General features: G+C 38.8%; 1 protein-coding gene across 1 annotated transcript in view; it reads right to left on the reverse strand.

The window, feature by feature from the left end:
* LOC133606893 (serine/threonine-protein kinase 38-like) overlaps positions 1–17134 on the reverse strand; it is a 63437-nt gene that overhangs the window by 13208 nt on the left and 33095 nt on the right. The window contains exons 4-9 of the mRNA XM_061961290.2: positions 16090–16212; positions 15932–16015; positions 15743–15866; positions 4977–5131; positions 4716–4818; positions 1389–1450 (exon numbers count right to left, since the gene is read on the reverse strand). Of these exons, the coding sequence (XP_061817274.1) occupies positions 1389–1450; positions 4716–4818; positions 4977–5131; positions 15743–15866; positions 15932–16015; positions 16090–16212 (651 nt within the window). The remainder of the gene's footprint in view (positions 1–1388; positions 1451–4715; positions 4819–4976; positions 5132–15742; positions 15867–15931; positions 16016–16089; positions 16213–17134) is intronic.

Here is a 17134-nt window from a genome sequence, read left to right on the forward strand (position 1 = left end):
ACTGTACAGAAACCATAATTTTGTTTGAAAACCCTATATTGCCAAATGTATCATCAGTGATACATAAGTGTTTGAGCCCTCTACATCATCAGTGTAATATTTGTGCCCTTAAAAAGCCTGCAGTATCACATCAAATGCATGCATTAAACATATTATCCACATGAGGGCAGTAAATGACTTATTAGAGGGCTGTCCAGAGATCCTGCAATATTGCCACAAAGAAACAAAAGGGATAAGCTAAGAAAATATATATAATTATTTTTACTGATGCACAGGCAATCTGCTGATGCTATGTGAAATTACTTAATATTTCATAATATAATTTGTAGTAAATCTGTGTTGAAAATGTGTGTATCAAATTTGAAACAACAGGTATAAAAGGTAATGTAACTCAAAATGAGTCGATTGGCACTTTATAATTATAGATAGCATGGAGCAACATCCAGTCTTTAGATGTTTTGAATTAACAAATAAGTTTACATTACACAATATGGTATATTTAGAGGTAAAATATACATATTTACTGTACTATTTTGTGGTGATCACCCGGTGTGTGTTGTGATAATAAATTATAGCTTTCTGATTGTTGTGAGAAAAAAATGTATCACATTAAAAAAAAATACATAGTGATGTTGACTTGTACGGTATTTTTAGATGCCAAAAAATTACACAATTGAAGATGCTATGAAAAATGATTAAAACATTTTTTATTTAATTTTTTTTTAGGTGAATTTAAGTGCTCTGATGACAAATGTTATTTTTATGTTTGTAAATAACATGATAGATATTTGTTTTGGTTTGTCATAAAAAAAAATACCATAAAATTATTGTTTTGTGATCGGCCGTGTCAAATATGATACAAATTAAAAATCATACATGAACTTTTTTTTTTTTTTTTTTTTTTTTTTAATTGATTTGTTCAGAAGGACCAATAAAATCTCCAGCTTCAAATAATTGGAATTGTACATGTATTTAGTGGTTCAGGCTTTAAAGGGTTAAACAGTGACTCAAAGCTTTTGTATTGTTATCCACGACCAGCAGAGGGGGCTGAAGCCTCAGACATCATCCATCTATCTTTTTCTACCGCTTGTCCCTTTTGGGGTGGCGGGGCGTGCTGGAGCCTATCTCAGCTGCATTCGGGCGGAAGGCGGGTTACACCCTGGACAAGTCGCCACCTCATCACAGGGCCAACACAGATAGACAGACAACATTCACGCTCACATTCACACACTAGGGCCAAATTAGTGTTGCCAATCAACCTATCCCCAAGACGTCCGCTAAGTACATTATTTTGATCGACACAAGACAAGCGGTAGAAAATGGATGGATCGATGGACAAACATTTCTGAATCGACTGATAACAAAGAAATAAATAAAAAAAATTGTACCAGCTGTCTCCGATTCTTCTTCCAGGTTTCTGCTTTCCGCTTGGAGTTCATGTTTTGAAAAGCTGCAGAAAAACAAAAGGAGAAAATGAGGTGTTTGTCTTCAAACTGCCTTTAGCAATAGCATGCCATCACAAGTGGGTGGGGGCTCGGTCAATATGACATAATTGTCATAATCTACAATGATGCATATATTTGCTTTATAAAGGCCAACAACGTGTTATGCACACGTTTAAAAACAAATCTATGTTATGATTATTTAGTTTTAGCATATATTTTTTCTTTATATTAAATTGTTTTGGTCTTTTTGTCAATTATTGCTGCTTATTGTACAAACCCCGTTTCCATATGAGTTGGGAAATTGTGTTAGATGTAAATATAAACAGAATGCAATGATTTGAAAATCCTTTTCAACCCACATTCAGTTGAATTTGCTACAAAGACAACATATTTGATGTTCAAACTGATAAAAAAAAATATTTTGCAAATAATCATTAACTTTAGAATTTGATGCCAGCAACACTTGACAAAGAAGTTGGGAAAGGTGGCAATAAATACTGATAAAGTTGAGGAATGCTCATCAAACACTTATTTGGAACATCCCACAGGTGAACAGGCTAATTGGGAACAGGTGGGTGCCATGATTGGGTATAAAAGCAGCTTCCATGAAATGCTCAGTCATTCACAAACAAGGATGGGGCGAGGGTCACCACTTTGTCAACAAATGTGTGGGCAAATTGTTGAACAGTTTAAGAAAAACCTTTTTCAAGCAGCTATTGCAAGGAATTTAGGGATTTCACCATCTACAGTCCGTAATATCATCAAAAGGTTCAGAGAATCTGGAGAAATCACTGCACGTAAGCGGCTAAGCCCGTGACCTTCGATCCCTCAGGCTGTACTGCATCAACAAGCGACATCAGTGTGTAAAGGATATCACCACATGGGCTCAGGAACACTTCAGAAAGCCACTGTCAGTAACTACAGTTGGTCGCTACATCTGTAAGTGCAAGTTAAAACTCTGTCCGATAATATCGGCACGATAAATGCTTTAAAATGTAATATCGGAAAATATCGGTATCGTTTTTTTTTATTATCGGTATTGGTTTTTTTTGTTTTTTTTAATGAAATCAACATAAAAAACACAAGATACACTTATAATTAGTGCACCAACCCAAAAAACCTTCCTCCCCCATTCACACAAAAGGGTTGTTTCTTTCTGTTATTAATATTCTGGTTCCTACATTATATATCAATATATATCAATACAGTCTGCAAGGGATACAGTCCGTAAGCACACATGATTGTGCGTGCTGCTGGTCCACTAATAGTACTAACCTTTAACAGTTAATTTTACTCATTTTCATTAATTACTAGTTTCTATGTAACTGTTTTTATATTGTTTTACTTTCTTTTTTATTCAAGAAAATGTTTTTAATTTATTTATCTTATTTTATTAATTAAAAAAAAAAAGGACTTTATCTTCACCATACCTGGTTGTCCAAATTAGGCATAATAATGTGCTAATTCCACGACTATATATCGGTATCGGTTGATATCGGTATCGGTAATTAAAGAGTTGGACAATATCGTAATATCGGATATCGGCAAAAAGCCATTACCGGACATCCCTAATCATATTACTTTCATTTGTTTTCATGTAAAAATTAAAGGCCTACTGAAACCCACTACTACCGACCACGCAGTCTGATAGTTTATATATCAATGATGAAATCTTAACATTGCAACACATGCCAATACGACCGGGTTATTTTACTAAAGTGCAATTTTAAATTTCGCGCGAAATATCCTGCTGAAAACGTCTCGGTATGATGACGTCAGCGCGTGACGTCACGGATTGTAGAGGACATTTTGGGACAGCATGGTGGCCAGCTATTAAGTCGTCTGTTTTCATCGCAAAATTCCACAGTATTCTGGACATCTGTGTTGGTGAATCTTTTGCAGTTTGTTCAACGAACAATGGAGACAGCAAAGAAGAAAGCTGTAGGTGGGAAGCGGTGGATTGCGGCCGACTGCAGCAACACAAACACAGCCGGTGTTTCATTGTATACATTCCCGGAAGATGACAGTCAAGCTTTACCATTGGCCTGTGGAGGACTGGGACAACAGAGACTCTGACCAGGAGGACTTTGAGTTGGATGCGCAGACGCGGTACCGTGAGTACGCATGCAGCTGCGGCTTCCAAACATTTGATCGCTTGCCCGTACGTGCGTGCCGCTATGTGCATGTTACGTACGTAACTTTGGGGACTTTGGGGAAATATATGTGCTGTATGAGCTTTGGGGAGGTCAACGGTACTTTGGGCTGTGGGCTTGAGTGTGTTGTGCAGGTGTTTGAGTTGTATTGGCGGGTTATATGGACGGGAGGGGGGAGGTGTTTGTTATGCGGGATTAATTTGTGGCATATTAAATATAAGCCTGGTTGTGTTGTGGCTAATAGAGTATATATATGTCTTGTATTTATTTACTGTTTTTGTCATTCCCAGCTGAATATCAGGTCTCACCTGCCTCTCACAGCATCTTCCCTATCTAAATCGCTCCCACTGCCCTCTAGTCCGTCACTCTCACTTTCCTTTCATCCTCGCTCAAATTAATGGGGAAATTGTCGCTTTCTCGGTCCGAATCGCTCTCCCTGCTGGTGGCCATGATTGTAAACAATGTGCGGATGTGAGGAGCTCCACAACCTGTGACGTCACGCTACTCGTTTGCTACTTCCGGTGCAGGCAAGGCTTTTTATCAGCGACCAAAAGTTGCGAACTTTATCGTCGATGTTCTCTACTAAATCCTTTCAGCAAAAATATGGCAATATCGCAAAATGATCACGTATGACACAGAATGGACCTGCTATCCCCGTTTAAATAAGAAAATCGCATTTCAGTAGGCCTTTAACAGTTAATTTTACTCATTTTCATTGATTACTAGTTTTTATGTAACTGTTTTTATATTGTTTTACTTTCTTTTTTATTCAAGAAAATGTTTTTAATTTATTTATTTTATTTTATTAATTTTTTAAAAAAGGACTTTATCTTCACCATACCTGTTTGTCCAAATTAGGCATAATAATGTGTTAATTCCACGACTGTATATATCGGTATCGGTTGATATCGGTATCGGTAATTAAAGAGTTGGACAATATCGGAATATTGGATATCGGCAAAAAGGCATTATCGGACATCCCTAATTATATTACTTTCATTTGTTTTCACGTAAAAATAAACAACCCTCTCTTTTAAGCTGTGGCGGCTTTTATTTTGCTGTGGTGGGCCGCCACGATCAATTACATGTAGAGGAAACCCTGAGGAGTTATACTAACAAAAGTCACTCGGTGGGTTGTGTGTCAAGTTTCTGTAAAATTCCGTGCGGTGAGCTTTCTTCAGTCCGGTACAGAGACCAAAGTCAGACAGCTTCACATGGCCCTGAGGAGCAAATAAAACATTGGAGTCAGCGCATAGTTTTCATCCAGCCGTGCAAACTTGTGGAAGAACAACATTGTCTGATTGTAGATAAGATTGCAGTGACGACACCAATATAAATAACAAAAGGTGAGTCTTGTCTGGTTTGTGTGCAATGTCACCCGGGAGTCGAGCAGCAGGTTGTCCGGTTTGATGTCTCGGTGGATGAAGCCCAGCTGGTGGATGGAGTCAATGGCCAGGACCGTCTCTGCTATGTAGAACTGGGTGGCTTCTTCTGACAGGGTGTCCTTCTTCATCAGCAGGGTCATCATGTCACCTAGCGGCACAAAATTGACCATCCCGTGTCAATACAGTGGAACCTCGATTCACCAGCCCCTCTATGTGCAAACTTTTTTTTTTTTAATCTACGAACTTTTAGATCGAGCCGAATGTGCGTCTTTGTGTGAACCAAGTCTCTGTGGATGAAAGCAGGACGAAACATTGTTGGGGAGGCGGAGTCACGTCTCAACACTCCAGCATGTGTGCCTTTTCTTAGTTTTTCCCGCCTTTTGACAAGTTTTGCCTATTTTGCTAGCTTAGTAAGAGTCCCAAAAACATACTTGCCAACCTTGAGACCTCCGATTTCGGGAGGTGGGGTGGCATACTTGCCAATCCTCCCGGATTTTCCGGGAGACTCCCGAAATTCAGCGCCTCTCCCGAAAACCTCCCGGAAGAAATTTTCTCCCGAAAATCTCCCGGAATTCAGCCGGCGCTGGAGGCCACGCCCCCTCCAGCTCCATGCGGACCTGAGTCCAGTGTGCGCACACAAGGAGACGAAGCAGAAGAACGAGACCGTAGTCGAAGAGCGCAGGGGAGACACTTCTCCAGGGCCGATGTATGATCGGGGCAACACCCTTTACCTTACCCGGCAGTGGGTCTCCACAGCGGACGACTTTAGGGTGAATGATGAGTCCAGCGATTAGTTGCAAATCTTGCTTTATTGATTGCTTGCACACAGCCAATCCAACACAAAACCAACTAGTCCCTCCCCGCACTCACGCTACCCCGCTCCCTCTCTTCTCTCGCCCACACACTCACTGACATCACTCACCTCACATGCTGTCACCTATTAAAGGGCCACACACACACATACTCTATTCTCATAACACACAGTACAGTTAGTAGAACAACTGTGTTTTCATTACTGTGTATTTGATAGGTGCCATTGCCCCGGAATTGTATTGCATTGTACTTTCAAGTACAACAATGAGTAGATGAGTGTTATGTGTGTGTATATGTGTAAATAAATGAACACTGCAATTCAAGTATTTATTTTATTTATATATATAATAAAATATATATATATATATATATATATATATATATATATATATATATATATATATATATATATATATTATATATATATATATATATATATATCATACCTGCCAACTTTTGAAATCAGAAAAACCTAGTAGCCAGGGTCCAGGGGCCGCAGGCCCCGGTAGGTCCAGGACAAAGTCCTGGTGGGGGGTTCCTTCGCCCCCCGACGCAAAATGATTATTAGCATTCAGACAGGTTAAAATGTTGCTAAAACCATCACTTTTCTATCAGTCACAGTGACTTTTCAAAACAAAAATATTACAGCAAAAATCATATGGGTTGATTGACATGTTTATTCTGTAAGCTAACTTCAATAGTTTGAAATTATTTTGACAGTTAATGCCAGTTATCCTGTCAACCTTTCACAAGACTTCAATTTGTTAATTGAAAGTACAAACAGTATAAACAATTTTTACAGTAAACAAATGGTAAAACAGTACTAAACAATTCCATTAAAAAAAAATTGGTGTCATTATTAACTTTCTGTCCAAGCTTGTATAATCTACTGCCTTGTTCAATTGTAAAAAATATTCTGTGCCTAAAATTCACATTTCTATCACAATGATCATACTGTAAACATGGTAAGCTAACTTCATTAAAATTAATAGTCCTGTCAATAGCATGGAATTACAATTCAAATGTAGTTTTTTTGTAAGCCTTTCAAAAGAATTCAAAATTTGAAAAATTAATGAAAATTAATTTAAGCCATCAGACACTTGAAAAGTGGCACATCACATCTCTAATGTAATCATTTTAACTTTTCAACAGAAATAGCACTGCAAAAATATTAAGGACATACTTCTGTATTTTGGTAGTTATGCTGTCAACATTTAACAAGATTTCTTCAACTTGGACTTGAAAGCATAAATAGTATAAACACTTTTAACAGTATAACAGTACTAAACAATTCCAATAGATAACATTGGTGTCATTACCTTTTTGTGGCTAAAATCCAAATTTATTCTATCAGATTGATCATACTGCAAAAATGATATGGTAACTTTATGATAAGTTTACTTCATTAAAATGTAATTCAATAGCATCATTAGCATGGAACTACAATTCAATTGCAGTTTTCTGTAAGCCTTTCAAAAGAATTGAAGAAGAATTAATGCACTTGTATCGCTAGCAACGGCATTAGACTTGTGTTTTTTTGTCCCAACGTGGTCTTTTACATCGCTAATTCCTCCGTGTCCGATCGAAAAATCTTGTCTGCACAAGGTGCAATTCGCGTAGTTTTCACCCTTTTTGGAACGGATAATTATTCCCGGATAGGCTTTTGAATATTCTTCACGGAATGACTGCAGTTTTCTTTTCGGTTTAAGACTCGTTTGCGATTTTTCTTCGGCTGATTCCATGATCGTTCGCTCGTTTGGAAACAATGGCAACTGGTGCCTCGTGCTTGGCAGCGGTGCTATAAATAGCCTCGCGCATGGCATTCGGAATGGCTCGATAGGAAGTTATGGGAAGCAGTGTCGATTGTCATTGTTGTTACGCGATTTCGTGAATAAAACTTTAAAAAAAATTATTTTTTTTAATTAATGAAAAACCGTATTTTTTATCACTGCAACCGTAACCCGGAATAGGTTGATGAAAACCGTACTAATTACGGGAAAACCGGAGTAGTTGGCAGGTATGATATATAGCTAGAATTCACTGAAATTCAAGTATTTCATACATATATATATATATATATATATATATATATATATATATATATGAAATACTCGAGTTGGTGAATTCTATCTGTAAATATACTCCTCCCCTCGTAACCACGCCCCCAACCACACCCCCCGCCCCAACCACGGCCCGCCCCGCCCCACCCCCGACCACGCCCCCACCCCCCAAAATCGGAGGTCTCAAGGTTGGCAAGTATGTGGGGTGGTGAGGGGCGTGGTTAAGAGGGGAGGAGTATATTTACAGCTAGAATTCACCAAGTCAAGTATTTCATATATATATATATATATATATATATATATATATATATATATATATATATATATATATATATATATATATATATATCTACATCCTGAAAATATGCAAACAAAACTGTGTTTAGATAATTGATACTTCAAACTTGGATAAATAAATATTAAGGAATATAACATAACTTGGCTTCTGAGAGCTTCAAAATGTAATGAAAAAAATGCTAAAGTTGTTGATAAACAAGCAATTATTTTAATAATTAAATATGGTCATTTTAAATTAATTATTTCAAATGTTTATTTTAATGTATAATTCTATGGCTGGATGTAATAAGGAGTCAGAAAAAATAAAAATACAATTAATTTTGATGTTTTTAGCAAAATATAGTAAAAATGTATTTAGTTTTTGAATTAATAAATATTTTTATTTTTAGGTAAGATAAACATAATAATAGAATTTATCTCTAGTCTGGATGATTTAGTTCTTGTCACCCTGTTGTCCTCCCGTCTCTTCCCCAAGGATGCCTCCATGAGCTGGGCAAACGCCTAGAGATGCCCTACGTCAACAACACGGTCGACGGCTCGTCGGTGCGCAGCTCGTACATCGCCGCCCTCTACTTCACCCTCAGCAGCCTGACCAACGTCGGCTTTGGCAACGTGTGCGCCAACACGGACGCCGAGAAGATCTTCTCCATCTGCACCATGCTCATCGGCGGTATGCCGGACGCCTCCTATGGAATAACGTGATTGGGCAGGCACGCTGTTTATATCGTGGGAAAGCAGACGTGAAAAAAGGCTGTCCTCACTCAGGTCCGCATCACCGGCTGAAAATCGGGAGATTTTCGGGAGAATATTTGTCCCGGGAGGTTTTCGGGAGAGGCGCTGAATTTCGGGAGTCTCCCGGAAAATTCGGGAGGGTTGGCAAGTATGCCCAAAAACTAAACAGGCCAGCATGGCAATAAGGAGTGAACCGCTGTGGAGCTAATAAAAAGACTACCGTATTTTTTGCACTATAAGTCGCAGTTTTTTTCATAGTTTGGCCGGGGGTGCGACTTATACTCAGGAGCGACTTACGTGTGAAATTATTAACACATTACCGTAAAATATCAAATAATATTATTTAGCTCATTCACGTAAGAGACTAGACGTATAAGATTTCAGAGGTTTTAGCGATTAGGAGTGACAGATTATTTGGTAAACGTATAGCATGTTCTATGTGTTATACAAACCCCGTTTCCATATGAGTTGGGAAAATGTGTTAGACGGAATACAATGATTTGCAAATCATTTTCAACCCATATTCAGTTGAATATGCTACAAAGACAACATATTTGATGTTCAAACTCAAACATTTTTTTTTGTTGCAAATAATCATTAACTTTAGAATTTGATGCCAGCAACACGTGACAAAGAAGTTGGGAAAGGTTTAAGAACAACGTTTCTCAAAGTGCAATTGCAAGAAATTTAGGGATTTCAACATCTACGGTCCATAATATCATCAAAAGGTTCAGAGAATCTGGAGAAATCACTCCAAGTACCGGTAAGCGGCATGGCCGGAAACCAACATTGAATGACCATGACCTTCGATCCCTCAGACGGCACTGTATCAAAAACCAACATCAATCTCTAAAGGATATCACCACATGGGCTCAGGAACACTTCAGAAAACCACTGTCACTAACTACAGTTGGTCACTACATCTGTAAGTACAAGTTAAAGCTCTACTATGCAAAGCGAAAGCCATTTATCAACAACACCCAGAAACGCCGCCGGCTTCTCTGGGCCTAAGATCATCTAAGATGGACTCATGCGAAGTCGAAAAGTGTTCTGTGGTCTGACGAGTCCACATTTCAAATTGTTTTTGGTAATATTCGACTTCGTGTCATCCGGACCAAAGGGGAAGTGAACCATCCAGACTGTTATCGACGCAAAGTTCAAAAGCCAGCATCTGTGATGGTATGGGGGTGCATTAGTGCCCAAGGCATGGGTAATTTACACATCTGTGAAGGCACCATTAATGCTGAAAGGTACATACAGGTTTTGGAACAACATATGTTGCCATCTAAGCACTGTCTTTTTCAGCAAGACAATGCCAAGCCACATTCAGCACGTGTTATAACAGCGTGGCTTCGTAAAAAAAGAGTGCGGGTACTTTCCTGGCCCGCCTGCAGTCCAGACCTGTCTCCCATCGAAAATGTTTGGCGCATTATGAAGCGTAAAATACGACAGCGGAGACCCCGGACTGTTGAACGACTGAAGCTCTACATAACACAAGAATGGGAAAGAATTCCACTTTCAAAGCTTCAACAATTAGTTTCCTCAGTTCCCAATCGTTTATTGAGTGTTGTTAAATTAAAAAGTGATGTAACACAGTGGTGAACATGCCCTTTCCCAACTACTTTGGCACGTGTTGCAGCCATAAAATTCTAAGTCCATTATTATTTGCAAAAAAAAAAGTTTATGAGTTTGAACATCAAATATGTTGTCTTTGTCGTGCATTCAATTGAATATGGGTTGAAAAGGATTTGCAAATCATTGTATTCCGTTTATATTTACATCTAACACAATTTCTCAACTCATATGGAAACGGGGTTTGTAGTTATTTGAATGACTCTCACCATAATATGTTACGTTAACATACCAGTTGGTTATTTATGCCTCATATAACATACACTTATTCAGCCTGTTGTTCACTATTCTTTATTTATTTTAAATTGCCTTTCAAATGTCTATTCTTGGTGTTGGCTTTTATCAAATGAATTTCCCCCAAAAATGCGACTTCTATGTTTTTTCCCTTCTTTATTATGCATTTTCGGCCGGTGCGACTCATACTCCGGAGCGACTTATACTCCGAAAAATAGGGTATTTGCGAGGAGTACATTCATAGCATAGCACTCACAAGCATGACCACAGCACAACACAGTAAGTAACCACGTCAAGTTTTAATTGCGACGAAGGTGGTCTTTTCTGGGAAAAGATGCCAAAACAGAAATATATCACTATCTCTTCTCTCCTTCCAAAGCGGCCCGGTTCCTTTTCCCTCTCTCTGTCTGCTCCTTTCTCATCAGTTCTCTGCCGTTGTTAAAGTGTGTGCATTTTACTTTTTCAAATCTTTATTATTGTAGCAATATGATTGTTAAAGTTAAGGATTTTTGATCGTTTGTGGGGGAGCCATAGTGATTTCTATGTGTGTGTGCGCGTGTTGGAAGAGCAGATAATCCGGTTTGGTGGCTGCAGGATTAGGTCTCTGCTTTTTGCAGAGGATGTGGTCCTGATAGCTTCATCTGGCCAGGATCTTCAGCTCTCGCTGGATCGGTTCGCAGCCGAGTGTTAAGCGACTGTGATGAGAATCAGCACCTCCATGGTTCTCGCCCGTAAAAGGGTGGAATGTCATCTCCGGGTTGGGGAGGAGACCCTGCCCCAAGTGGAGGAGTTCAAGTACCTCGGAGTCTTGTTCACGAGTGAGGGAAGAGTGGATCGTGAGATCGACAGGCGGCGTCTTCAGTAATGCGGACGCTGTATCGATCCGTTGTGGTGAAGAAGGAGCTGAGCCGGAAGGCAAAGCTCTCAATTTACCGGTCGATCTACGTTCCCATCCTCACCTATGGTCATGAGCTTTGGGTTATGACCGAAAGGACAAGATCACGGGTACAAGCGGCCCAAATGAGTTTCCTCCGCCGGGTGGCGGGTCTCTCCCTTAGAGATAGGGTGAGAAGCTCTGCCATCCGGGAGGAGCTCAAAGTAAAGCCGCTGCTCCTTCACATGGAGAGGAGCCAGATCTGGTGGATCGGGCATCTGGTCAGGATGCCACTCGAACGCCTCCCTAGGGAGGTGTTTAGGGCACATCCAACCGGTAGGAGACCATGGGGAAGACCCAGGACACGTTGGGAAGACTATGTCTCCCGGCTGGCCTGGGAACGCCTCAGGATCACCTGGGAGGAGCTGGACGAAGTGGCTGGGGAGAGGGAAGTCTGGGCTTCCCTGCTTAGGCTGCTGCCCCCGCGACCCGACCTCGAATAAGCGGAAGAAAATGGATGGATGGATGGATGTTAATACTAATTAATAGGGATGTCCGATAATGGCTTTTTGCCGATATCCGATATTGCCCAACTCTTAATTGATATCAACCAATACCGATATATACAGTCATGGAATTAACACATTATTATGCCTAATTTGGACAACCAGGTATGGTGAAGATAAGGTCCTTTTTAAAAAAATTCATACAATAAAATAAGATAAATAAATTTAAAACATTTTCTTGAATAAAAAAAGAAAGTAAAACAATATAAAAACAGTTACATAGAAACTAGTAATTAATGAAAATTAGTAAAATGAAGTGTTAAAGGTTAGTACTATTAGTGGACCAGCAGCACGCACAATCATGTATGCTTACGGACTGTATCCCTTGCAGACTGTATTGATATATATTGATATATAATGTAGGAACCAGAATATTAATAACAGAAAGAAACAACCCTTTTGGGTTGGTGCACTAATTGTAAGTGTATCTTGTGTTTTTTATGTTGATTTAATTTTTTTTTTTTAAATTAAAATTTAAAAAAAACGATACAGATTTTTTTTTAAAAGATACCGATAATTTCCGATATTACAGTTTAAAGCATTTATCGGCCGATAATATCGGCAGGCCGATATCATCGGACATCTCTACTAATTAATAATAACAGATTTTTTTTTAAATGTACAGTTGGGTCAAAAGTGTACATACACTTGTAAAGAACATCATGTCATGGCTGTCTTGAGTTTCCAATCATTTCTACAACTCTTATTTTTTTGTGATAGAGTGATTGGAGCACATACTTGTTGGTCACAAAAAACATTCATGAAGTTTGGTTCTTCTATGAATTTATTATGAGACCCATAATAAATCCATAAAAGAACCAATTAATTTATTATGAGACCCATAAGAAATTGTGATGTATCATGTTGTATGCTTGCATGTTCGAAATAAACTCAAACTCAAATAATAAATCCATAAAAGAACCAAACTGTGTACGCAAATATTGAGTACTGTATTTTCCGTACTATAAGGCGCACCGGATTATAAGGCGCACCTTCAATGGATGGCCTATTTTAAAACGTTGTTCATATATAAGGCGCACCGCATTATAAGGCGCATAGAATAGACCAGGGGTGCTCATTACGTCGATCGCGAGCTACCGGTCGATCGCGGAGGGTGTGTCAGTCGATCACCAGCCAGGCATTAAAAAAATAGTCCTAAAAATGAGCGATCATAAATCTTCACTATGACGTCACTTTCGTCACTTGATTGACATTCACGGCACCCGAGGGTCTTCTGAGATGACGCTGGCTGCTGTCAGCTCATTAAAATTACCGACTGGAAGATGAGAAACACTTTATTTCAACAGACTCTGGCGCCGTACCTGTCATCAAAACTCCAAAGACCGACTGCACAGTTGCGCTAACAAAATAAGAGTCTCAGAAAGCTGGCGTGCACAAGCTAGCAAGCTACGGAGTTTGCCGACAATGTATTTCTTGTAAAGTGTATACAAAGGAGTACAGAAGCTGGACAAATAAGATGCCAAAAACCAACCACTTTCATGTGACTAACAAGTGTGTGCTCCAATCACTACATCACAAAAAACTAAGAGTTGTAAAAATGATTGGAAACTCAAGACAGCCATGACATTATGTTCTTTACAAGTGTATGTACTAGAGATGCGCGGTTTGCGGACACAACCGCGGAGTCCGCGGATAAACCGCGGGTCGGGCGGGTAAAAATAGATTTTAAATAGATGCGGGCGGTTGGCGGTTGAACCAATTCGGAAATATACATACATAGTTAAATGTTGTTACCCACATACGAAAAACGAGCAGCACTCTTTGAAACAGTCAATTATTCATCAGGCACCGCGTCCCAGCAACAAGTGGCGCAAGTGAGCGCTCCTTCAGCGCAGCAGGGCGCATTTTAGAGGCCAGTCGCTCTCGCATGAATCCTGGCACTGTAGATGCCATTTTATTCCTGCATAGTGCTAACAAAAAAAAAAGTAAGTACACATACGGTTGGATATGTTAAACGAATTAGTCTACGTTACCTATAGGCTATACCAAATAAGCCCATGTCTAACCTATATTGAGTTCGGTCAGCTAAATAATTTTGATGGTTACGTGTTGTTTGGGCGCACTACAATGAAAAGGAATTAAGGCAATTGCGTTGTTTATTGTGTTTTTTTTCTATTCGAGATATACTACTATGTGTGAATAATTATTTGGCCTCGCTTTCAAGTGAAGCGCATCTCCGATTGGCGACAATGTAAGGCTATTTAGCCTGCTTTGTTTGTCGCGACCGTCTATTTTCATTATAATTCAAGTTTGATGATAAAGTGCAGTCTGATGGGTTTGATTTCCCCCCTTCAGCTATTTGCCTTGGCCAATAAGTTGCAGGTACCGGTAATTTATTAGTATTATTTATTTAATTTATTTTTGTTTAAATAGAGATGACATACATATGTTATTGTATAATTTAAGTTTGTGCGCGTGATTGACAGCCTAAGGCTTATGAGGCACATTTTTTATTTATTGTTTTATTTCAACTTAAAAACATATGAGCCTATGCCTATGCCTACAACATAGGCTATGTGTTTATCTTTATTTTCCTGCTTGTCGTTGACAATGGAGATTGTCTGATATTTTGTCATGGCTGCAGATCAATCAATAAAGGTTCATCTTTGTCGCGAAATTGATCACTGTTTCACTGTGCACCCGCCCTCGTCCCTATTTGAGCATTATAACAAGTTAATATTCATTGAAATAAATTCAGAAAAAAAATTTTACCTAACGAAAATATAGGCCTACTCTTTCTAAAACATTTTTTTAACTTTTTAAAAGCCTCGTTCTGCTTGCTGCAACTGCGCACACAAAGTGTGAGGAACGCACTCCTGATCTGAGGGCATTGGCAACAATAGTCAACACTTTCTTAATGGAAATGACAATAATACTATAATAATGATAAATAATATTATCACGCATATCTCTTAGCCACTAATGCGTGGCCAAGAGATATTAATGCGTGGCACGCATTGAATGTCTCTGCTACATTGGATCAGTCTCCTTTAACAGGCAAAAGCTTTATAACCTCACTAATATGCTTGCATCGTCTATATTAGATATATAACAACGGGCGGGTGGCGGGCGGGTGTGGTTTTGATAAAATGTTGGTTCGGGTGGATGGCAGATGGATGACGACTTTTGTGATGCGGTTGCGGATGAAATAATTGCCTATCCGCGCATCTCTAGTATGTACACTTTTGACCACGACTATGCATTTTTGAGTCTTTTTAAAGAAATATGATGGATCATTATAGGAAATGATGCAAATCATTTGATTATTATTATTGATTATTTGATACCACCGTTACAGGTATCTTGGCAGTCTAAGAGAAACCCTGTGTATATCACTTGATAACCTTCACTAAAACATGGACGTTTGTCGAGGCTGGAACCCATTACTCATATTTACATTGTTTCTTATTCACTATACAAACTTTTGTATGTACGCACCATGTTCAAGAACCAATAAAGTTTGTGAATCGAGTTCCCACTGTATTGATTACATTAGTCATATTGCAATATTATCAAGGATTGTTGCACACCTCCAGGTAGAAATTCCATGATGAGGTAGAGGTTCCTCTTGTCCTGGAAGCTGTAAAACATCTTAACGACCCAGGCGCCGTCTGCTTCCACCAGAATATCCCTTTCTGCCCTGATGTGTGCGACCTGCGTGTGGATGGAAAATGTTATCATGTGACAGGAAGTGTGGAGCAGCGTATATGGAAACACACCTGCTCTTTTTCCAGCATGTCAGCTTTTCTTAAAATCTTCATGGCGTAAATGTGCCCGGTGTCCTTTTTCTGCACCAAACGCACCTGTGGGGGATGAACTGAATAGTCAAAGAGCGCGACACACGCAGCGTCGCAGTACATAAAAAAACGGAACGCACTTCTCCAAAAGCACCGCGCCCGATGACTTTAAGAGATTCAAAGTCATCCAAGCCCAGCCGCGTCCTCTTCAGCCTCAAGAACTCCGTCTCCTTGCGAGCGTGCTGCGAACGGCGCATTACTTTCTGCCAAGTTGAGAGGAAACGACATCAGAATCATGTAGAGGAAGTAGAGTTATCTCGATACCAATATTTTGGTACCGGTACCAAAATGTACTTCGATACTTTTTGTGAATGACTGAGCATTTCATGGAAGCTATTTTTATACCCAATCATGGCACCCACCTGTTCCCAATTAGCCTGTTCACCTGTGGGTTGTTCCAAATAAGTGTTTCATGTAAGGCTGCAGCTAACGATTATTTTTCTATCGATTAATCTATAGATTATTTTTTTCGATTAATCGGTTAATGTATAGATTATTTTTTCGATTAATCTATAGATTATTTTTCCTTTTACCGATTATTTTTTTATTTAAAATGAAGATGAAAAAATAAATGTAGGCCAGTTATTTCAAAAGGCATGACTTTTATTTACAAAAAAAAAGTATGGCCACTCAGTCAACATTGACAACAACATGACAAAATATTCTGTAACAATGTAAACATTTAAAACTTTTAACATTTAACACAATTAAAAGTAGCTTATTTGCTTTTTAATGTGCAAATATAAAAGTAAACATCCAGTGCAAATCTTAATATTCTGCAATAGTATAAGCATTTCTAAAGTAAAAGTATTTCTTATTTTGCTTTAAAATGTGCAAAAATAAAGATAAACATCCAATACAAAAAAGTGCAAAACGAAATATTCTGTAGCAACAGTGTAAACATTTCAACAAAAGTAAAAGTATTGCTTATTTTGCTTAATAACACAACAATGATAGTATGATTAAAGTGAAAGTTAATTGTTCGTTTGTACATAGTATATGTAACTGTTAATGTTGTAAAAGGTTTTTGCACAACTAATTAACATTAGCGTTAAAGAGGAGCGCGTCTTTGTAAACACTGAACAGGCACGCCAAACGCGCCTCTCAGAGCGAAACAGTGTTTTA

This window comes from Nerophis lumbriciformis, linkage group LG05 (genome assembly GCF_033978685.3).
Source record: "Nerophis lumbriciformis linkage group LG05, RoL_Nlum_v2.1, whole genome shotgun sequence".
Lineage (NCBI taxonomy): Eukaryota > Metazoa > Chordata > Actinopteri > Syngnathiformes > Syngnathidae > Nerophis > Nerophis lumbriciformis.